This window comes from Sitophilus oryzae, unplaced genomic scaffold (assembly GCF_002938485.1).
Source record: "Sitophilus oryzae breed Bouriz unplaced genomic scaffold, Soryzae_2.0 scaffold_1007_pilon_pilon, whole genome shotgun sequence".
Classification (NCBI taxonomy): Eukaryota; Metazoa; Arthropoda; class Insecta; order Coleoptera; family Curculionidae; genus Sitophilus; species Sitophilus oryzae.
In genome coordinates, this window is record NW_022145624.1 from 1,357,022 (window position 1) to 1,381,025 (window position 24,004).

General features: G+C 29.9%; 1 protein-coding gene across 1 annotated transcript; it reads right to left on the reverse strand.

Annotated features, from left to right (window-relative positions):
- Positions 1-23,681, reverse strand: LOC115891758 (carbonic anhydrase 1-like). The gene is made up of 7 exons (XM_030912320.1): positions 23,320-23,681; positions 7,235-7,270; positions 3,867-4,031; positions 2,309-2,447; positions 2,138-2,243; positions 1,588-1,815; positions 1-243 (listed from the first exon to the last, which is right to left on the reverse strand). Exons 1-7 carry the CDS (start codon positions 23,378-23,380, stop codon positions 58-60), a joined length of 921 nt encoding a protein of 306 aa, XP_030768180.1. The 5' UTR covers positions 23,381-23,681; the 3' UTR covers positions 1-57.
- Between the last annotated feature and the right edge of the window lie 323 nt (positions 23,682-24,004).

Here is a 24,004-nt window from a genome sequence, read left to right on the forward strand (position 1 = left end):
TTGAAAATAAATAGTTCTTTATTTACACTCAACAATATATTACACGTATTATTAGTCTTAAATTATATTAAATATTTTATCACATAGAAACACAATAACTAATGCCCATACTGTGTTGAGATTCTGGCTGTAGACGCTGTCGCTTCTGTTGAAGTAGATTGATCTGTCGTGTAGCTCCTGTACAGGCCTGAAGTTGTGCGTGAGGTGTCCTTCGTGGCTGTACAGCAACCGGAAGTTGTGTATCTGTAATAAAAAAAAATAAAAATGTACTTGTAATGTAGCACACGTGCTGAAGAAATGTACGATACGATCGAAAAAAAGGAATCACAGATGGCTTGGAAATGAAGGTCGCTGTCATTTTACATGTAAAATTATATGGGAAATGTCATCGATCCTCGTTTCCAATCCAACTAGTCGCCGTTTTTTTCGATTTTACGTGTAACGACTAGTTTTTTACGTGTAACAAATAGTTTTCATGCTTAAAAAAATTTTTTTTTCGTGTAACAAATAGATTTTTACGTGTAAGAAATAGTTTTTTAAACGTAAAAAATAATTTTTTACTTGGAATTTTTTTTAACGTGTAACGAATAGTTTTTTACGTGTAACAAATAGATTTTTACGCGTAAAAATAGTTTTTACGTGTATAAATAGGTTTCTACGCGTAACAAATAGTTTCCCACGCGTAATAAATAGTTTTTACCACGTAAAATATTTTTACATGTAAAAAATAGATTTTTACACGTAATAAATATATTTTTTTTTCAGGTAAAAATTAGTTTTTTGCAAGTAAAAAACAGTTCTTTACGTGTGACAAATAGATTTTTACGTCAAAAAAGTGTGAATGTTTTTAACGTGTAACGAATAGACTTTGACGCGTAAAAATAGTTTTTTACGTGTACAAATAGGTTTCTACGCGTAACAAATAATTTCTCACACGTAATAAATAGTTTTTTACACGTAAAAAATAGCTTTTTACATTTAAAAAATAGATTTTTACGCCAAAAAATAGTTTTTTTTTCACGTAAAAAATAGATTTTTTCAAGTAAAAAATAGTTTTTACGTGCGACAAATAGTTTTTACGCGCAAAAATAGTTTTTTACATGTACAAATAGAAAACGTACTTTCTACACGTAAAAATAGATTTTTACACATGAAAAATTGTTTTTTACAAGTAAAAAATAGAATTTGCAAGTAAAAAATAGAATTTGCAAGTAAAAAATAGTTTTGCACACGTAAAAAATAGTTTTTACGTGCACAAATAGTTTTCTACGCGTAACAAATAGTTATTTACACGTACAAAATATTCTTTTACATGTAAAAAATAGTTTTTGGCACCTAAAAACACCCGGTATATTGCGTAGTCAGTCCAACGAGCCCTAGAGAAGATTTAGACACAGAATACCAAAAAAGGGACAGAAGATACAATTTGCCCGTGTATTAAAATGACAGACACAACTGTCACTGTCATGTATCGTTTCGCTGGAGAGACTTTATATGTGGATAATCTAAGAGAGGACAGTGTAGAGAGAAACTCCTATTTTTGTCGATACTAAATATTCAAAAAAATAAAAAGATGTTAGTAGATACCTGTTCTCTAGACACCGGAATAGTATTCTGATACTCTATCCACGTGACAACTTCAGAACATGGCGGAGTTGTCAAAGATCCTGCATAGGTGAAGTAGGCTCCCCTGTCAATGCCCACGAAATCGTCCAGTGACACGAAATTGTCGATTTCCTTGCTGGCAAGAATGTCCCGGACGGCATCCAGAGCCTCCTCGAACTGGTTGTACTTGGAGTTGCTTGTGTGTGACACCTAGAATTAAAGAAAACAAATCTAAGATAATAATATTGTGTTTACGAAAAGCCACAGACACAAGTGGCTTTGTGCGCAAGAGTGCTTTTTTATATTATTTGGAACGTTTGAAATTGTTTAAAAACTTATTTGTGGCGTTTGAAAAAAAAATTTTTTTTTCGCCACAAAAAGTGTGCTTTTTACTCCTAATAAAACAATATACTATTCATGTAATTAAAAAAAAAGAACACCAGAATAGATATTTTCATTCTGAAGTACTGATATTCCTAAAGATTTAAAAGTGAAGCAAAAAACGATACAATATTATTCTGTGTCTACTTACCGAGTACAAAAATGACAGAACAACCAGTCCGTCTTCGTAATCTAAAGCGTTTTTAAATGTTTCATACTGTATATTGTACAGGACAACATGAAGCTCCAATGGAAAGCTGTAACAAAAATTAATTTCCTTATTCATAAAAATAAAACTATTTTGATAATTAGATAAACCAACCTTTGATGATTGATCTGATTCTCAGATCCCAAGGAGTCGTTTTGGCCCCAATGAAAATGTAACTGCGTGAAGGCGTATGTTCCTGATAAAGGCCCCCCGCTAACCGTTGGGGGTTCGCCTTTTGTGATCGACAGCATCACTAGAAATTAAAAAAAAATATATAGAGTAGCCGCATCGAAAGAAGACATCATCAGCGTCACCAAGAACACGATTATATTGGTCCCGCCCCTAGATGCGCAAACTCTAGTTATATTATTATAAAAATAACAGTTTAAAAATCAGTAATGACGACATTACATATTATGTGGTCAGGGTTGGGTAGGTAGAAAATTAATTTTCTACTTTTTTTACATGTCCAGACGTAGAAAATTAGTTTTGTATATTGTAAGCCGTTTTTGAGTTTATATTTACATCAAATACTTGAATCATAACGAATAGTACAAGAAATATAATAATATATAACGATATCGCTAATGTTTATTTATTATTTAACAAATGGATAGTATAGAGTATGTCAAAAAAAGCATCAGGCATATCTTTATCGCTGTCATCAGCATCACACTCAATAACATCTTCTTGCCAGTCTACTTCCTCAAAATCTTCAATAGTATCGGAAATAAAAATTGATCTATTGCCGTTTCCTATTTCCTTCAGCTTCAAGTTTTCATTTTGGGGTACATAGAGTAACTTAGCGGCTCTATCATTAGTAAGCCTGTTTCTCTTTTTTGAATGAATATGCCTATAAACGCTAAAACTGCGTTCCGTAGCAGCCGAAGAGGCTGGCATCATCAAAATTCGTGAAGCTACTTGTGATAATGAAGATGAAGAACACAGTCCCTTCCACCAGCAGACTGGGTTATCAAAACTACTTTTCCATATGAAGTTATTTCCCAACAACATGCCACTTCTACAATGGTAATCTGCTATTTCATCTATTATTTCTTGCTCCTTTATATTGAGTTTATTTTTTGATATATTAAGTATATATGCATTCTATGGCAGAAAGAATTTGGGTTTCATCAAGTTCAGAACCTTGTGATTTTGGATTTAGTAAGTCTGTAGCATAATGGATGGGTTTAATAGCAAATTTTTCTCTTTTATCAACAAACTCCAACAATTCGGATTTTTCTTTGTCGTCAAGTGAGGACAATGCAAGATTATTCTGAATTACCCTTCTAATATCACAAAATGCTTTTACAGCAAAATGAATGTCGATCAGGGATTCCCCTACGCTACGACCTACGAGCTCGGGACTACGACTAGAAATGCGAGGTTGCAAATAAATAGGTGAATCCTCAAACTCGATTATTCACCATATTATATGTTTGTAAAACTGTTCTATAGTAAGTTTAATGTTTATAGGGTTACAAAATATGAAAGATATATTAATAAACATCGGGTTTGAATCGTTAATGACAAGATTTAAGTAATTTTTAAAATATTTCCAATATTCCCAATATTTCCAATATTGCTTCTGAGACACGTTTGGAAATTTCCAATATTTCCATTTACAACACTACCCAACCCTGTATGCGGTTATAAATACATAAAAAATTACCTGTATGGCCATTATTTGTGACATTCACCTGCTCGAGGTTTTGGTCGAATCCATCGTAAACTATTGGAGGAAACGATTTTTCTATGACGTTCTGTGATTCTATGTCTATAGGACTTTGGTGTTTGCCGACGCATTGCTGATACTTTTCACCCCAATGGATAGGTCCTAGAAAAAATGGAAACAAATTATATTTCTTATATTTTGGACACTGAATACAAAGGCTAAGCGAGGTTTTTAAAACTGTTTTTAGATTCAATGCATTAGAGATTAGATACCAAAGTTTGCTTCATTAAAGTTAAATCATTCCAAAGATCTTAGCTTTAATCTACTGGGCATAAATGTGGAAAAACATTGTGTCAGGAATTGAGTTACACTGAGATTATCGTAAATATTAGAAAAAGCCTTAAAAATAATTGCTTAAAATAATGGTTCACTGACAAAAAAAGTGAAAAATAATGGCACAATTTTTTACTAGTAAGTAATTATAAATATATGTATGATCAGTATAGTAGTAAACCAATCAATTATGAAGTCCATTTATAATAAACTAATTAGTTTTTTGTTCCTAAATTTTCGTATTAATTTACTACTTGTCAAAAATAACTAGGATAAGTACGTCAATTTCATAACATTTACATAGTTGTTTTAGTAGCATATCAGTATTCTATTACTAAATAATTATGTTAACTTATCTACCATACGATCGAAAAAAAAACGGCGTCATGGAAGGCTGGGGATCGACAATCGATGATAATTTTGGCGAGGTCAAGCCCTAGACGTCATTTAGGTACTTAGCTAGTACTCTTCTTGATTTTTTAATGGCGCTTACTGCTTTAAGAAGGTTGTTATTTTTAAATAGTGTAGTTCAAAATTCGAAAAAAAAATGTATCTGGAAACGTTCTATCTATATTTTTAGTCAATTTTTAGTCAAAGGACGTGTAGAGATTGACCTCGTCAAAATTATCATCGATTGACATTTCCCAGTCGTCTTCGACGCCGTTTTTTTTTATTACAAATAATATTGTTTTAAGAATTTTAATAACTATTAATATTTATCTACTGAACATAAATCAGAATCAGCAAATTATATTGAGTTCTTAATTTTATTTTAACGCATATCAAAAAAAAAATTGAACGCCACTGGAAAAAAAATATTTTCAACCAAAAAACAAGGATATAATTAATAATAGAGGGGTCCCCTAAGGATATAACTAATATTAGAGGAGACCCTAATAAGGATATAACTTAATAAAGGGGTTTTCTGTATTTACTCGAGTGCATACACTATTAACATCATTTCTTTGTGAGATTTTTTACATTTTTCAAAATCTGTACACTGCTCTCCTCACCAGTAAAAGAGCATACATCATATAACCTATTATATATATATATATATATATATATATATATATATATATATATATATATATATATATAATATATAATAGCTCCCCTACTATAACAACTTTCTAATAATTTTATTATTATTAAGTATTATTGTTTCAATAAAAAGAAATATTAATATATTAAAAAAAACTACGATACTTTCAAATAATGTCACAAAAAAAGTAATATTATATAACTTTCTGTTTAACTACACATTTACAATAAAATAATCCCAATGTATCTCATGGAAAATTATTATAATAATTATTAACAACTATTATAATTCCTTTTTTTTTTCTCCTATACAACTCATAAATAATACGTATTATTTACCTCATCTACGTAGTTTATTACATAATTACTAGATATCCTTAATAAATACAATCATTCTGATTTATTAATTCACTGACCAGTGACCACAATAGTAGGGGGGTCAAAGATGCGACAGGGGGAATTTCTCCAGAGCCGCACACAAGGCAAAATGCTATTATGTTTAGCTTGGCAAAAATCGACATTACAAATATTTTTTTTTTGTATGTTCACCCATTCACTGTCGTTCTTATAAAATCTGTGGTCCTAATTTTAATTGTTGTAATTTTTTTCGAGCAACTATAACGGCGCTAACGCTACCGAAAATTGATAGAGTCCGCAATTCCTGGGAAGAGCGTTAGACTTGCAAAAACTTGGAACACAAAAAAGTGTCATTTACACACAGCACACAGCCATTTGAAAATTAATTATCGTTATGGACAATATAGGTACAGACATTAAGTAGTACAATTAAATAACATCAATATAATAAATATGAACTGTTTTGAATGTAGATAACAGTTATTTATGTTACTAGTGTGTTATCTTACATACCGGGTGTTGCATCGTCGGACGGGACATAGGAAATCCCATGTAAATTTTAATGGGGTCAATTTTTGGCTTCACTAATTATTTTAGAGAATAATTCTATTTAGGTTTATTGAAGAGCACTAAAACCCACATTCAAAAGAATAACTTTAGATATTTTTGATTAGCTCGTTATCGCCGATTTCTTTTTAAATATTTCTCTGTTCTTATGGCCCTGTATTTACTTATGAGCACCAGTCAAGGTAAAAGATAATTGTCAAATGAAGTTGTCATTTCAGAAATTTACCTATTTAGTGCTTTATTATTATTGAAAACTCATTCCTACATCGGAAATCTTATAGTTGTATTTATAAATACAAATTAATATGAATTAAAGTAAAATAAAGTAATCAATTACAACGTTAATTATAGTATTATTACAATATTCAATAAGTTATTAATTTAGGTATTATTAAATTGTTAGAATTTTAGGATTTAAGAAGACGTTCAAATATGCCTCCATCGACTGCTATACAATAACCCACGAAATCATAAAATTCTCTTCTTACATTCGCTAGTTGGTAAACTGAAATTATATTGCATTCGGCAGAAATAGCATTTTTTTAACTCGTCTAGATTTGGACATTTTTTATCCTTATTTATCCTGTTTTTTAAATGGCCCCAGAGAAAGAAATCATTTGGCGAAATATCAGGAGACCTTGCTGGCCAATTTACTGTATGATTTAGGCCAATAACATTTCCGTTAAAACTATTGTCTAAATATTCCCAAACAGCCAGGGTACTATGTGCCGGGCAGCCATCCATTTGGTACCAAACTTCCTGATTTTCCCTAGCGGTATCATGTAAAGCAGGTAAAATATGACTTTCGAGTAGTTCCAAATAATATTCTGCATAAAATTGCAATTTTAATTTCAGCTCCCCTACTACAACGCTTTTGAATAATAAAAAAAAACACATAAATCCAGGTTCGTAGACCTTCCTTTTGTCATCTTCTTTTGCATAGGTCAAGCGGAATAAAATTAGTTTAAGGTCTTTGAGAACCAAAAACAGCAAAAAATATGTAATTTATTATGTTATTTACGTAAAAAACTGGTTATTTACCGGAATACCAAGTAAAAACTCACCTTCCGAACCATCGTAGCCGAAATCTTGACCGTTACCTGAAAAGAAAAAGAAAAAAATAATTAATAACAAACAAAAAAGTCTAATTGGGTGTTTGGATAAACTGCGTGGCCTACAAAGAATCAAAGAAGCTTTCTAGTGTTGAATAAAAATATATAAAAAGTTCTTTTTTACCGTTCACTGTACAGGGTGTCCCATTTTTCGTGTGTTTTATGCTTAGTTTTATGTTTATAAGTTAGTTATTATTAGTTATAAGATATTCAATATACAATGGGGGTAAAAAAATAAAAACATTTTAAAATTCGCCCTGTATTTTAGGAACTCACTGACGACCAGGTCGCAACGACCTGGCCGTCGGCTGGCTAGACGCATTGCGTTTATAGCTGCGGCCAGATGAACGACCAGTTTCAACAGAGTTGTCAGATCTAACGATTTTTTACATTTTACCAATTAGAAAATATTGTTTCAGAAATGTTAAAATATCCGAGTTAACTAAAAAGCGAAGTTGCTATTTATGACCTTATTAAATGTTCTAATATTAAATAATGCATTTAAAATATTCTTGGATTTTTCGTTAATAAATACTGAACTGGTGTGGTATAGGGTAAGTAAAATCTCCAACCCCGACTATACGATAACGTCGTTATTTCCATGTTTTTCAAATCCGCGATGCCTGCTATTCCATAAGTCGTTTCATAACAGAATATTCTACATGCTACGTCTATGTAATTTAATATATGTAGAGTGAGACATGTAACTCGTGAGATTTTCAGCATTATATCGATAAAGGACAAAAACAGTACTGTTCCTAAAGGTGCGTCCAGGCTTGAGCATTTTAGCCTGAACGAACCGAGCGCGCACGCACAAGCAGAACAAATAGGCCGAACGAAAAGGGAGATATTCTGTTTCTTTTTTCTACTGATATGGACTTCTACTGATGGCTCTTATCGACTTTAGAAGTAAACCTAGGCCATCGTAAAAAAGGTCGTTAGACACTGGCTCTAAATATAAGCAGGTAGAAAGTTTAGCTTCCAGTTATTTCAATGTTTACAATATAAATTCCTCTTTTTTTATTGTTATTAAGATTCTACAACAGTAAATACTTCTATTTTTATGAATATTTAAGTTACTTTTACTCTTAATTTTTTTTAAAAATAATGTATCTAGTAGAAATATAGTCTAATGGACCCTGTTTGCCTTCTTTGTCACTTGTATAAGCTGTTTACCAAAATCATTGCCAAACGTCTCGAACGTAAACTAGATTTCTATCAACCAAGAGAACAGGCAGGCTTTAGGAAAGGTTATGGAACAAACGATCATCTTCAAGTAATTAAAGTCCTGATAGAAAAATCTGTGGAATACAACAGGCCCCTAGCATTGGTGTTCGCTGATTTCCAGAAAGCATTTGACACAGTAGAATTAACATCAATAATAGCAGCATTGGAGCAGGGAAGAGTAGATTATAGGTATACAAGACTTATAGAATACATATATAGTAATGCCACCAAAACTGTAAAACTTCACGAAACAACAGATAAAATTGAGGTAGGCAGAGGAGTTCGACAAGGGGATACTATTTCGCCTAAATTTTTACAGCTGTCCTTGAATACGCAATGAAATCACTCTCTTGGGAGAATAGGGGCATAAATATCGATGGTGAAAGGTTGACACATCTATTCGCAGATAACATCGTCCTTGTCTCACATAACATCGGAGATTCAAAGCAGATGCTCGAAGAATTAGTGCAGGCCTTATTAAAAGTCGGTCTCCGGATAAATACGAGTAAAACGCAAATAATGACAAACTTAGTGCTCACACAGAACATCAGAATAGGTGACGCAGACATAAAAGAAACACATATATACAAATATCTCGGGCACGAAATACAAATCGGAAAAAACAACCAAACACACGAGATACAGCGCAGAATAGGTTTGGGTTGGGCTGCTTTTGGCAAACTGCGGGAGACCTTTAAAAGTGATATACCCATTGCTTGAAGAGGAAAGTTTATGAACAATGCGTCTTGCCGGTAATTACATATGGAGCGGAAACTCTAACATTAACGAAAAAGTCAGCAGAAAATTTAAGAGTAGCCCAGAGAGCCATGGAGAGAGTCATGCTTGGAATAACTAAAAGAGACAAAATTCCTAATAACACTATCAGACAAAAAACAAAATTAAAGACATAGTGGAACACGTAACTCGAATGAAATGGAGATGGGCAGGTCATGTGGCGAGAACATCTAAAGACAGGTGGACTAGAAGATTGTTAGAATGGCGACCTCGAGCAGATAAACGTAGCAGAGGCAGACCACCGACACGCTGAACCGATGATGTAAAGAGGATTGCTGGAAATTGGATGATGACGGCCCAAAATCGAGAGACATGGAGAAATATGGAGGAGGCCTACGTTCAGCAGTGGACAACGATGGCTACATGATGATGATGATGATGGACCCTGTTTGATAAACGTTAAATTAAATATAATATTTAAAATACAGTTGTCCTCCTTGTACATGACTACAATATAACTAAAAAAACTAATTTAATAAAAAAAAACAAGTGGTTGTAGAAAAACTTTAAAGATGATTTTTTTATTTTTTAACATCGAAACTCGAAGGTATAATAACAGGTATCATATCAACCATAAATAGAGTATGTCATATAAAAATGTTTTGAATTTTTAATAGAATCGACCCTTGATAAAAAAGGGACTAGATTTAAGTTTCCATTTGATCCAGTCTGTATACTATTTCTTGGATTTTCTGCACGTGTGCAAAAACTACACTAAAACACTATATCTTATAGAAAATAAAATATTGTGCGTTCAATTTGAGGGATTTCATCTGAAAAATTATTAATTTGGAAGAAAACCGGCAACAAGCGGCAGAAAATAATAATATTTTAGTGCAGTCTACTGGTCGCAACGACCAACGGACGACCAGGACGTTAGTGTGCGCGATATCATTTGATTTAATGGTTTTAGAGGTAGCATCTATAGTTTCACAAAAAAGTAGCATAGGTATCTCTACTCATAAACAAGAAACCCTATAAAACACACGAAAATGGGACACTCTGTATCATACTTGATTTAAAGTTTAAATTGTTTAATACGATACACAAAGGCTTTAAAAAGCATACTATACAATTACTACAAACCTCGACAAAAGTTTAATATACCTTATAACATAACTAATAGCTTTTATGTATCTATTTAACCAATGAAGGCCTTTTTATTTAAATTGTTCAATTCAGATTTTTATAAAAATAGGAAATAGACAATTTTCTGTAAGGTATATATGCAATTATTCTGTAAAATCATAAGATTATTGCAGGATAGTAATTAAAATATTTAACGTCTGTACTTAAAAATGTAATAAACTGCATAAATAAAAAAACGGCGTCAAGTTACCTGTGAAATTACGAGATTTTTCCCTATGTCTAAGGTAACTCGACACCGTTTTTTTTTCGACCATACGGAATAATTGCGTGTATCTTTTTTCCACTAATTATCTATATATTTTTTCTGATAAGATGTGTCCTAAATAATTCATTTCTTTCTGAGAATAATATGTCGAAACATGATGCCCTAGTTCATATTTTTATCATCGAAAAAAATCACTGGTTTTAGAAAATCAGCAGCAAACCAAATATTTGCAGATAATAAAAACGAATAAGGTTTTTTTAACCGGGTTAATTTTCAAGAAACCAAAATCAAGATTGGATTAAAAAATTAAAAATTAGTTACTATACAAGTTTTTTTCGATAAATATGTTTTTTAACGCCCTGTATATTCAAAATTGATCCAATTAACGCCATAAATCAACAGTTAACATGCCGCCTAGCCATTAAATGAATTAATTAAGAGTTATTTTGACTTATTAGAGCGTTCATTCTGTTACATAACCCACAGTGAAGTTCATGGTAAAATAGAATTTTTCTCAGAAGTCAATTAAGGCATCGAAATTATGTTCGAATAAAAAGAGATAGATAGAGATTTTTTTTGCAAATTTTAAGCCTACTCCCTTAGATACTTTTTGATCATATATTTCTAGTCGTTTTTAAGTGGCACAGATATGATTGAAAAAAAAAAATGAAAAAAGAATGAAAAAAAAAATGAAAAAAATTCTAGTAATACGGTATGTTGGAAAAAATAAGATGTCACAGCAGGCTTAGAAACGACACTCAATGAAAATTTCTGTAAGGCCGACATAATGCAATATGTCAAGACCAAGACTTGCGGAAGTCTTGCATCGATTTGCGAGCTTTTCAAAAAAAAACTGTTTTTTCAATTTTATTTTTATTTTTATAATAAAATTCAAAAATAATTAATGATTTTTCATTTTTTTACCCTTCGTGAAGTATGTCACTCATTAAAAATCGTCAGAAAATGTCTTTTACATTCAGGAATTTTTAAGAATTTTTTTTAAGTGGTGAAAAAATATGAAAAAAAATTAAACTCATTTTTTTTTCTAAAATCTTCTCGACTGATTTTTTTTATAATAATCTTTATGTTTATTTCTGGTAAGGATGTATTTTTAATGAAAAAATATTTTCTTCTCACTTTTTTGAACTAAACAAAAATATTTATTATTATAAGTTAGTTAAAACAGAAGATTTAAAAAAAAATGAGTTTTTAATTTTTTTCATATTGTTCCACCACTTCAAAAAATTCTAAATAATTCCTGAGTGTAAAGGAGTATAAAAGACATTTTCTGACGATTTTTAGTGAATGACATATTTCATGAAGGTTAAAAAAATGAAGATTTTAATTTTCTTTCCACCGCTAAAAATCGGCTTTTCGTTTAAGAATCATGATCGTATTATTTTTTCATGTCTTAGACTTCTAAGAATTCGAAAAAAATCATCATTAATAATTAATTTTGAATTTTACTATAAAAATAAAATTGAAAAAACAGGTTTTTTTGAAAATCTCGAAAACCGTTTGAGTTAAAGAGCTAAAAATTTAGGTGAATTATTTTGATTCCACACCAAATCGATCCGCTGAGTGCGAGTCAAAAAAGCTGTGGGGGATGATTCGATATAATATATTGAAAAATATTTTTTTTCTATGTAGAAAATATCTCTAGTAAAAATAATTTAAAAAATGCAAGACTTGCAAGAGTCTCGCAGCCAGACCAAGAACAAGACTGGACCCTGCAAAACCAAGACCAAGAAAGTCTTGGTTGTCTTGCTCATCGCTCTAATAAATTTAAAAAAAATTCTGGGAACTTATAAAAAACTATGAAACCGTTTTTTTTTCGTTCGTATAGTATATGGTCAATGACAATGATCAAATAAATTAAGTTAAATATTTTAATAACTGCCTATACTAGGTTCGAAATCAATAAGACGCCATTGGTATATGTAAAATGATGGATCATTTTCGTATACGGACACAAGCAAATTTTCTTCAATAAAAAAATTAATTATTTAAACTCTACAGAGAGAATGATATATAATGTCAAAATCACTTTAAATTGCCCGAGGGTAATTTAAAATTTAAACTTGTTTGTTTTCGACAATTTTCATTTAATATTTTATTAAATTGCTGACATGCGATCATGTAGAAAATTATTTCTAATGAAAGAGCATAGAAAATGGAGAAAATGTTTCATTTTATAGTTATTTTTATACAAGACGATAAAATGATATTTTATGAATTAATTTCGAGAGACGATAATGCAATTTTATCGTCATGTATAAAACAATATTTTTTCCATAGCGATTTACTTTTTAAAAAAATATTCAGAAATTATTATTGCAAGGAATTTATTACGAGTAGAAAAAATATTGTACTGGGTTGGCGTTGGTTTCTATGTAATTTGACAAATAGATAAAGCTGTCTCTTTAGTTGTCAGTTGTCACGTTTTGAGTCAATATCACAAAACATCCCCCTTTAGAACTTTTTCTTTAATGGCCATAAGTGGGAGTAAAAGCCCAACCGCCCGAACAAACACTAGAGGCGCCACCGGTCATCAAATGGTGTAAAAATTGCGAAAATTTAATCATCTAATTTTGACACAAGGGGTCGCGCTTAACTTTTTCAATTTTAATTCAATATTCATTGTTTTCAAACTATATTATTAGACTTTGTTGTATTTTGTGAATGTATAAATGTTTTCTTAGTATAAAGTTGCATTATAGTAATTTAAATTATATTACATACATATTCAAAATTCAAATATTATGACATATATGTCAGTTGCCGTCTAAAATGTCATCTTAATAATGAAGAGTTAGTTATTGTGAAAAGTAGTTAAAATCATGTTAAAATATTAAAATTTACAAGTTATAATTAGATATTTTATATATTATTTCAACAACAAACACATAATAGTACAGCGTAATGTTGATATGCAGGTCCAAAACAAAAAGTGCCGTTATATTTTTCAGTTCTCGTTGTCAGCCGCGGAAGTTTCAGTGATTTTAGTGTTGTCGATTATTTTTATTTGTGAAATAGAAATATTTTTTTTTAATAGAAGTTTTATTGCAATGTAAGTAAGCGTTTGTCCATTTTATATTTTACTTTTTTCATACCAACGACAAATATATGTACATATATTGAAATTTTATAATTCGTTTTATTTAAAAAATGTTGGAAAACAAGCTTGTAATCCTGTAATTGACATAATTGTTATGTAACATTCCATTTAAATATAATATATTACTTTACAATTAAAAAAATGTAAATTTAAAAAATATATACAGGCATTAATTGAAATTTTTTGAGTGCGAACAAACACGAGAGGCGCTTTATTATTTACTTTTATTTCTTAACATGACAGACAAAGTTCTAAAGGGGGATGTCTTGGTCAATATTTTTTAATTCTCTTTCGTGTCGATTGCTGACTGAATTGGAGCCAGAAATGGCTCGAAACCTTTGAAACGAAATAAGTAAATTACCAACAGATATTCAGGCTGAGGCGACAAACGCCATATCCAAACTACTTCCATTTAAATCCCGAAAAACTTATGAAAAGGAATACAGAAATTTTCAAAAATGGAAGCAATTAAAGAACGTGCGAGAAGAAATAAAGTTTTTAACCTATCCTCGCTGTTAAAGTATCATTTAATCTACCCTTGCGGTTAAAGTACTATTTTATCTACTATTTTTGATAGATATAAGGTAATTTTAACAGTGGCTCTGGGGAAAAAGTATAAAAGGGGTTTTACCACTTTTGAAAAACAGGCGTTATAAAAAAATCTTTTATTTATTGACCAATATTCAGAAAAATAAGTATCTATTTATATATTTACGATCAGGAACATAAAATTATAAATTATAGTTTTCAAAAAAATCTATTTCAGGGGTTGACCTACAAAAAAATATTTTTAATCATATCTAGCCATAAAATCTAGTAGGCGGCAATAGAGGTTCATAAATTTTAAATTATTTAAAATTACAGTTTATTTTCTATCGCTGCAATCTAGCAGACAAACTAAGAACTTTAGTACAGTGTTAAATTGTGTTTAAGTAGCTTATTTCGTCTTACTATCTACACGGAATATTGAGACACCCGGTATATTAACAAATCAGGATATTTACTCAAGTACATTCACCCAACTTTTGCTTCATTCAGTTCTTAAAAATCCTTATCAATATAAATATACAATTGTAAGAATTACCTAGTGAGTAATAATTTTTGAATTTCCGGTGATTCAAAAAAAATCAATTTTATATTTTGTTCGATAAGGGTTATTAGAGAAATATCATTTTTTTCAACTTGATTAATTTGTTCTTTAATAGTACTCTGTGATATCAGAGAATTAAGAAAATATAGAGGTACTAAAATATAAATAGCATTGTTTTGTAGATATTTGCAACTTGCTTTAAGTGAAACTTAAGTGAAATTTAAAGGAAAATGTGTAAAAAAAACGATTACCTATAGCATGTAGGTATGTTAAATTAGATTTTCCACTTAATTTACATATTATACAACATTTTCTTGTTTTTATCGATCAATTAACTGAAAAGAACTTAACAAAACTTTAAAAAAAAATCGTAAGAAATATATTTGCTTAAAAAAAAAATAAAATAAAAATACCTTGGCAAACTGAAGATATTATTAAACTGAGACTTGCAATACTACGATTATACAATACGATCGAAAAAAAAAAACGGCGTCTGCGATGGATATAAAATAAAAATCGCTGTCATTCTGTATTTAAAATTATATAGGAAATGTCATCGATGTTCATTTCCAAGCCAACTGGACGCCCTTTTTTCCAATCATACAGTATTATTAACAGAATTTTTGTCTAAAATTGAGGTTGTATATCAAAATCAATAAATAAATTTGTACTGCTCTAGGTCTACTTTTTTCTCTGAACACAGTACTTATTTACGATTATACAGGGTGTTTCAAAAAACATGTGTCATCGCTCGTGGGGAGATTCCTCACGTAAAAACAAAATTTATTTTTCATATCAACATAGGTCCAATTCTGCTTTGTTTCGTAGCTACACAAAAAATTCCTATGAACATAGAAACTTTTTGTTTTAAATTACATCTATACAGTATTTTTTGTATGTATGACACCCTGTATAAATAAAAAAAACTTAAAGACAAATTCCACCAAACGATTGCCTAAGATATTCTTAAAAAAGAAGAAAAATTACCAAACAAAATATTCGTAACATTTTTATCAATATAAAAAGTGCAAACTTAATACTTGTTACCCAGTGTTGCATAAAATAAACTCAAATTCCTGTTATTTGATACGCGTTCATTTTTACAAGCATCAGTATAAAATTGCAAGGAGTAAAATAATACATACACATCTCAAGTTAATAAATTTTATTAAATAATTGTGAAAATATTCTCCGAAACTAATATTTTATCTGTCTAAGTAGCCAGGAAAAAATAAATCTATCCGAAACTATATAAAAATAATTTAGCGACACTTCTGGGCTATAATAAAACGAATAAATGTGACAATATTATGTTATTGGATTGGCTAGAGTTCCAAGAATAATTTATTTGATATTCAAAATGAGAACTTCTTGACAAATGACTTACATAAGTATGGAAAAATTGTTAAAAAGGTTTTGATAAATCGCGAACCAAAAATACAAATAAAGAGATAGGCATAAATTTCTTTGCTGACCGATGTTGTTAAATAATATTTTATCACAACAAAGTGGAAAATTATTGAATAAGCTTCATTGAGGACCCGAAATTAGTGGTTTTAATTAGTGTAGAAGTTCCTCTAATTTCAATGTATGTATTCAATATAATAGTATTTACATAACAATATAGCAACATAGATATTAGATACATAATACAACATAGATATTAGATTAAATTTACAAGAAAGAAAATCCAGAAAAGACCCAGTGGTTCTCAAAATGTTAGCAAAAAATAATTTTTTTTTTGAAAATTTTCAAAGTAAATTAACTCCGTTATTTTGGACTTATTTGAAAAAGAAAAAAGAGAAAATATGTTTCTTTTATCGAGATCTACCCTTAAAATACTTGCACTTATTTCTGGGACACCCTGTATTATTATAAACTTTTTTCCGATTTAGCTGAAATTTTGAATGCGCGTATAAGTAATTTAAAAAAAAATGAAGAAACACATTACGAAAAATTGTATTAATCAATAATAAATATGTAAAAAGTAAAAATAAATATGTAAAAATATGTAAAAATTTAAAAAAAAACGATTAAAAAAAAGTCGCCTTGACTAGGATTCGAACCTACGAGGACTTGAAAGATTCTATGTAAAATTCTTACATTATCTTAAAAGATAATGTTTAATGAAAGCATTTTTTTATTTATAAACATTATTTATTTAATTCTGTTTTTAGTATTTGTTCTTATAGCGGCAACATAGATACATTATCTGTAAAAATTTCAACTGTCTAGCTATAACGGTTCGTAAGATAGACCTTTGTAACAGACGGACGGACTAAAACAGAGTAAGTTGATTTTGATTATCTCTAATCAAAAATATGTCCATATCAAGTACATCAAATTTTGTTTTTCGAGAAACTCGCATCCTATATGAGAAATGATCGAAAATATACAGGATATGTTAACGATTTTAGAAAATATCATCCGAGCCGTAAATTTTGTGCACTAAATAAAAAGAAAATAAACGTCACAGATCTATTTGATTCTATATGTTTAAATTTCTATCGCACGAAATTTGCATAGAAAATGCTTAGACGACAATTATTATTACCTATATGATACACAGGGAACTCAGTGTCACCAATGCTCACTGGTCGAATATTCGACCACTTACTTTTCGCGCCAATTCGACCAACGTATTGATATGGTTGATTAAATGGCCAAAGCGCGTATAGATCAGTTGGTTAAATTAAAGTGGTCGATTTAGCGACCATATTTTTCCACTAATTGTGCTTCAAAATTTGCAGATAACGTAATTTTGGCCTTTGATTATCATCCGTCAAGAAAGAGACATTTGTGGTTAAAAATGAAAAGTTTATTATTTTTTAGGCTTTCTCTATGGACACAACTGACTACCGCAAGCTGTTGCTAGGACATTCTATTAATTTTAATTGTATTTTCTTAGACATAGTAGTGAATGAACGTAAACTCATAAATATAAGATAAAATGTTTCAAATAAAACAAAAAAAAAGATTGACACACTGAATCTCATGATTGTTATTGTTAGCTACGGAAAATGATAATTAATTTTACTATTTTTCTATTATTGTTTGTAAAATATTTTATTTATTAAAAACAATTAACAATGTATCGTATAATAGTTGAAAACAGAAACGGATAAACCAATGACAATACTATAATACAATATTCTCATTATTCAGGTTTAAATTATATATAATTAAATAAATATTCATTTTTAAGGTAATAAATTATTTTTATTTTTTAATTATTTAAAACAAATGAAATTTAGTAACAGTTTGAGTTATATAATATTTTATGTAAATTCAAATTAAATAAATTTATAAATATTTATTTTTCTAACTAATAATAACCTTTAAAATATCATAATTTTATTTAATCAAAAAAAAATCAAAAATAAAAATATGAAAAAAGAAATTAAAACTTCCTTTTAATAACAAAAGCAATTTCATACTATACAGGGTGTTGAACCCCCTGTTGAAAAATGATTCTTTAAAAATAGAATTTTTTTTTTATTAAGAAGGAATTCATAAATAAAATAGATGCAATATTTTAATTATTACATATATTTAAATTAAATAATATAAATATGAACAATGACACAGAAACGGTAAAAAAATTATAGCAGTGTTTTAAAAACCCTGATAAGACAAAATATCTATTTAAATATATTCAAATTACTTGAAAATATTAGAAAAATCGTTATTAGAATACAAAATGTACAGAGAGAATCTTAAATAATGAGGTTTCAACCATGAGGTTTTTTTCGCGAATTTTTTTTTGAGAATTTGGAATTTTTTGAAAGATTTTATTAAAATTCAATTAAATTCTGTAGACAAATTGTATATTACAGTATTATACGAATATACCCAATGGCGATTTTTTGGCGACAAACTAAAAAAAGTAAATCTACATTTTATAGATTTGTCAGCGAAATATATGTTACATTTTTACGAGGACCCTGTACAATATTTGATAAATTGTCGTAAAGAATATTAAGTGGAGAAAAACATTTTCGAAAAGTCGAGCAACTTAAAATTTTGAAAAAAAAACAAACGGGTGCTAAAAAAAATTAAATTAAGTAGCTGTCACTTTGCAATGTTATTTTTGTCATACATTTTGGAATTATTTCAAAAACCGCTAAACTTAGTAGGTATGTGACGTTGTAACGTAATGTGTTTATAATTTCATGTCGTTGAATTCAAAAATAAAATAATATACCGCGTGGTTTTCAATTTTGGCTCACCCCTATAACTTTTTTATTTCACCAGTTAAAAAAACGAGATTTGGTAATAATGATTGAAAAGATAAAATTATATTTTTTCCATAGCAACTATTAATTCTATCAAAATTCTGTTATATCTATCAAAAATAGTAGATAAAATAGTACTTTAACCGCAAGGGTAAATTAAATGATATTTTAACAGCGAGGATAGGTTAAAAACTTTATTTTTTCTGGCACGTTTTTTAACTGCTTCCATTTTTGAAACTTTTTCTATTCCTTTTTATAAGTTATTCGGGATTTAAATGGAAGTAGTTTGGATATGGCGTTTGTCGCCTCAGCCTGAATATCTGTTGGTAATTTACTTTATTCGTTTTGAGCCATTTCAGGCTCCAATTCAATCAGCAATCGACACGAAAGAGAATTAAAAAATATTGACTCAAAACTGACAACTAAAGAGACAGCTTTATCTATTTGTCAAATTATATAGAAACCAACGCCAACCCAGCACAATATTTTTTCTACTCGTAATAAATTCCTTGAAATAATAATTTCTGAATATTTTTTAAAACGTAACTCGCCATGGAAAAAAAATATTGTTTTATACACGACGATAAAATTGCATTTATCGTCTCCCGAAATCTTTTCGGTCGATATATAAAATACCATTTTATCGTCTTGTATAAAAAATAACTATTTTTTTAACCTTTCGAGCTTCCCCTAGGAGATGCAAGACCTTGTCGTTGGTGGAGAAGCTCCTGGTCAGGTGCTAAGGGGAATCCCTCCTAGCACTTAGCTTGGTCTAAGAAGCATGTCACTCATCGTCTTGTCCCTGACTGTAGTGTCGTGGCCAGGGAATTGCACCAAGACATATAACGATACCGGGCGGGGCTACGGACAGCCTCAACCTTGGGGCATCGGGGGGCACCCCATTGTATTTTACCCCTTACTTCTACATGCGGGGCTCTGTAGAAGTGGACCGACTGTCCCTAGCGACTCATGGGAACACTATGAGATCTGGTAATAATAGTAATAAAAACATCACCGGTGAAGCTGTGGGGAAACCCCCTAGCGACACTGGGAACAGTAACAATGAAAGTTCCAAGGGGCCAAACCCAAAGAGAACTACAGGAGAGGTGGCTGACACTTGCGTGAGACCATCCTCCGCAAGTGGCATACAAGCTACCACCTCCTCCAAGGGTCGGGAGCCTACCTCCTACTTCTAAACCCAACAGGCGATACAAGCTACCGTTTCGTCTACCCGGCCTGGGTCGTAGCTCCTCGACTGTGAAGGACACGGGTCTCCGTAGGAAGTCCTGGGACTGTATGATGAGTTATAACTCAAGAAAGGGGGACACAATAGATCTCTAAGGTCGCAGACATTAACCCCCCTCCCACTTATTCTTCTAAATTCTAACCTTTCGAGGGCTGTAACTTCTTTTCGGGAAGCATTTTAGGGCATATGTTCATAGGAACTTTAAGTTATATTTTTATCTGTAGAATAACCCACCGAAGTTAGATACACTATTATTTTGACACCCTGTATACAGTTAGTTACATGCCTCAAGCCGTAAAGGTGCCAGAGGATGCATTATTTATACAGGGTAAGTCTTAAATAAGTGCAAATATTTTTGGAGGTATATTTCGACCCCAGGAACACCTCTAGGAGATTTTTCTCGCAAAAAATGGTGCATTTTCTTTTAAAAATTCCTGTATATTTTAGAAAACTTTTTAGAACTGCCTGTTTACCGCATATTTTCCCACGGTAAAATTTCTTAATCTCTTGATATTACCTAGGCACTAAAAGGGATGCAAACACAGAAAAAAATCCGGTGGGTCTCAATTTTGTTTAAAAATAAATCATTTTTTTTTAATTTTCATACTGAATAACTCGGTTATTTTGGACTTTCATTTGAAAAACGGTAAAAAGAAAATATATGTTTCTTTTATCGAGATCTACCAGCCCTGAAAATATTTGCACTTATTCAAGACTCACACTGTATATTTTTAAATAATGCCTCCAGGAATACACAAAGGCCCATCGGAGTATGTATAAAACAATAAAATATATTTAAGTTTAAAATTTACTTGGTGCCCGTTAGGCGCCACGCGTATACTTAAATAAGGGTTAAAAATAGTTAAAAACAACACTGTAAACTATCGGACACTTATTCAGTAACACCCTGTATACATTAATTCGTATACAAGTATTAAGATTAAGAAAACTTTTAATTCAAGTATTTCAAAAAAATTGCATAAAGAACGGTGTATAATATAAAACAACTTTTCATCAAAAAAAGTGGTATAAAATACAGGGTGTTTCAGAAAACCTTTGCCATCTCTCGTGGGGAGATTCATGACGTAAAAATAAACTTTGGACAGATTCAACAGGGACGTGAATATGGGTTATCACTCAAATATTTTTCTAAAAGAAGACGTGTGCGCCACTGACTTTTTTCTTTTATTAGTACAGTTGTGTAGGCCATTTAATGCTGAATTAAAGTAGTTCCTTGATATTTTGTCGATTTCAGTCTCCTTGATGAGATAAACGCAATTTTATTAATTTGCTTTAATCCAAGACAAAATACCAACCTTTAAAAAATTTAATATCATTAACTGGTTAAAGTGTTAAATAACTGCTCATTGATTTCTTATCAAAAAATATGAAAAAAAGTTCCTATAAACATGGATAGTTTTAAAATTACAGGATAGTAAAACTTTTAAAAAATATTTTTTTTTCTCCAAAAAATCCTTTTATGGGTATTTCGCCACTGCACTGCAAGAAAATTTACAAAATAAAATAGTTTTATTTAACACTTCTGCGTTAAACCTAAACGGACGCTGCTTGTCAGAATTTATGTTTACAGTAATATAAATTTGCCTAACAAAGAAAAAAATGCTTAACGTTTCTTCGGAAGCGAAAAAAAATACAAAGAATAAAGAAAAAACTATTTAAAATATTTAAATTCAACTATTCGAGAACAGTTTACTTTTTTAAAACAGATACGTCTACAAGAAACCGTTGACGTTCTGTTAAAATGACATTATATCAATAATAATAATATATAAAAAAAAATAATAATAAAAAAATACAAAATATAATTAAAAAAAAATAATTAATTTTAATTATTTTTTTTATTTTATCATATAAATATTTATATAATGTTTTTTTTTGTAATTATCTTAAACTACCGTTATTTTTTTCTTGAGTTTGTTATAGGTAACAGTGAACATCAGTGTTATAAATTTAAAAAATAATAGTAATAAAACAGGTTAAATAAATAGTTGATGAAAAATGATAAAAATGAAATTAATTTTTATTTTAATTTCATTAATTGTGATTAATAAAACTGCATTTATCTCATTATGGAGATAAAAAAAAACACAATTTCGCTAACAAGACAAAAAAAAGCCAGTGAAGCACAGGTTTTTTCTAGACAAATATTCCTACGATAACCCATATGCACGTCCCTGGTAAATTTGTCGACTCTTTTGTAGCATTAAAATATGTAGCACTTACAGCAACTTTTACCCCCAAAATTATAATAAATTGAAAAAGAATAAAAACTTTAACATCCTGTAGCTACAAAACAAAGCATAATAGAACCTATGTTAATATGAAAAATAATTTCCCCCACGAGAGATGGCACATCTTTTCTTAAACACCCTGTATATTATTTTTTATAAAAACAAAAAAACCTTTAACTTAAATTTGAAAAAAATTGTATAAAACTAAGACAACTTTTTTTTAATCAAAGAAAAGTGGTTTGAAATAAAGAAAATACTAAAAAACTTAAATGAAAAAATGCTGAAGACGACTAAGAATGGTAGTAACCAAAACAAAAAAACATTTAAATTAAGTTTGAAAAAAATTGTATAAAACTAAGACAACTTTTTTTTAATCAAAGAAAAGTGGTTTGAAATAAAGAAAATACTAAAAAACTTAAATGAAAAAATGCTGAAGACGACTAAGAATGGTAGTAACCAAAACAAAAAAACATTTAAGTTAAGTTTGAAAAAAATTGTATAAAACTAAGACAACTTTTTATTAATCAAAGAAAAGTGGTTTGAAATAAAGAAAATACTAAAAAACTTAAATGAAAAAATGCTGAAGACGACTAAGAATGGTAGTATCCAAAACAAAAAAAACATTTAAGTTAAGTTTGAAAAAAATTGTATAAAACTAAGACAACTTTTTTTTAATCAAAGAAAATTGGTTTAAATAAAAGGAAATTATAAAAGACTTACATGAAAAAATGCTGAAGACGACTAAGAATGGTAGTACTAGGACATTATGGCACTGAAGCATCTTCTGCGGCACTGTGGTGGTCCGAAGAACACGGGTAGTCGGTCACAGCCGCTGGTTGTTGACTGATGATGGGAGAAAAACCTATTGGCGAACCACGCTGATCCACCTGACGCGATAGCTAGTACAATAGCGGCAGGCCAACAAATAAAACAGACTCGAGCTTGGTGGACTTTCGATATCAGCCCGCAGGAGTTACTAAGAAATCTATCTTCTCTATCTTACAAACTATATATTATTATCTATAAATCTAAATTAATAACACTAAACAAACATTTTAATTAAATTAAATTAATTACATTGATTAGTTTTATACGAGTTATACACCACTAGAACATCATTATCTACTCAAGATATTTTAGTTTTTATCATAAATATACAAACTAAATTTTACAGACCATAAAAAAACAAGTTTTTAGTTTTGTTATCGTTAATATATAGAGTGTTGTAGATAAGGATGCACACTACAGGGATGTCGTAAATCTAAGATATTTTTGGGGAAAAACAGAAAATTTTTCTGGCTGTATTTTAAAAGATATGACAATACATATGTCACATTCTTATTGTTATTTTTCCTGCTCTATAAGTTGATGTTATTAGTTTTTAAATCTGACGTTTCGTTCTGAA

Coding starts and splice junctions, on each gene's coding strand:
- LOC115891758 (XM_030912320.1), bottom strand. CDS start 23,380: ATGCTTCAGTGCCATAATGTCCTAGTACTACCATTCTTAGTCGTCTTC. Junction 2,448..3,866: donor CACAAATAATGGCCATACAG/GTAATTTTTTAT, acceptor TTTAATTTCTAG/TGATGCTGTCGATCACAAAA. Junction 2,244..2,308: donor AATCAGATCAATCATCAAAG/GTTGGTTTATCT, acceptor TTTTTGTTACAG/CTTTCCATTGGAGCTTCATG.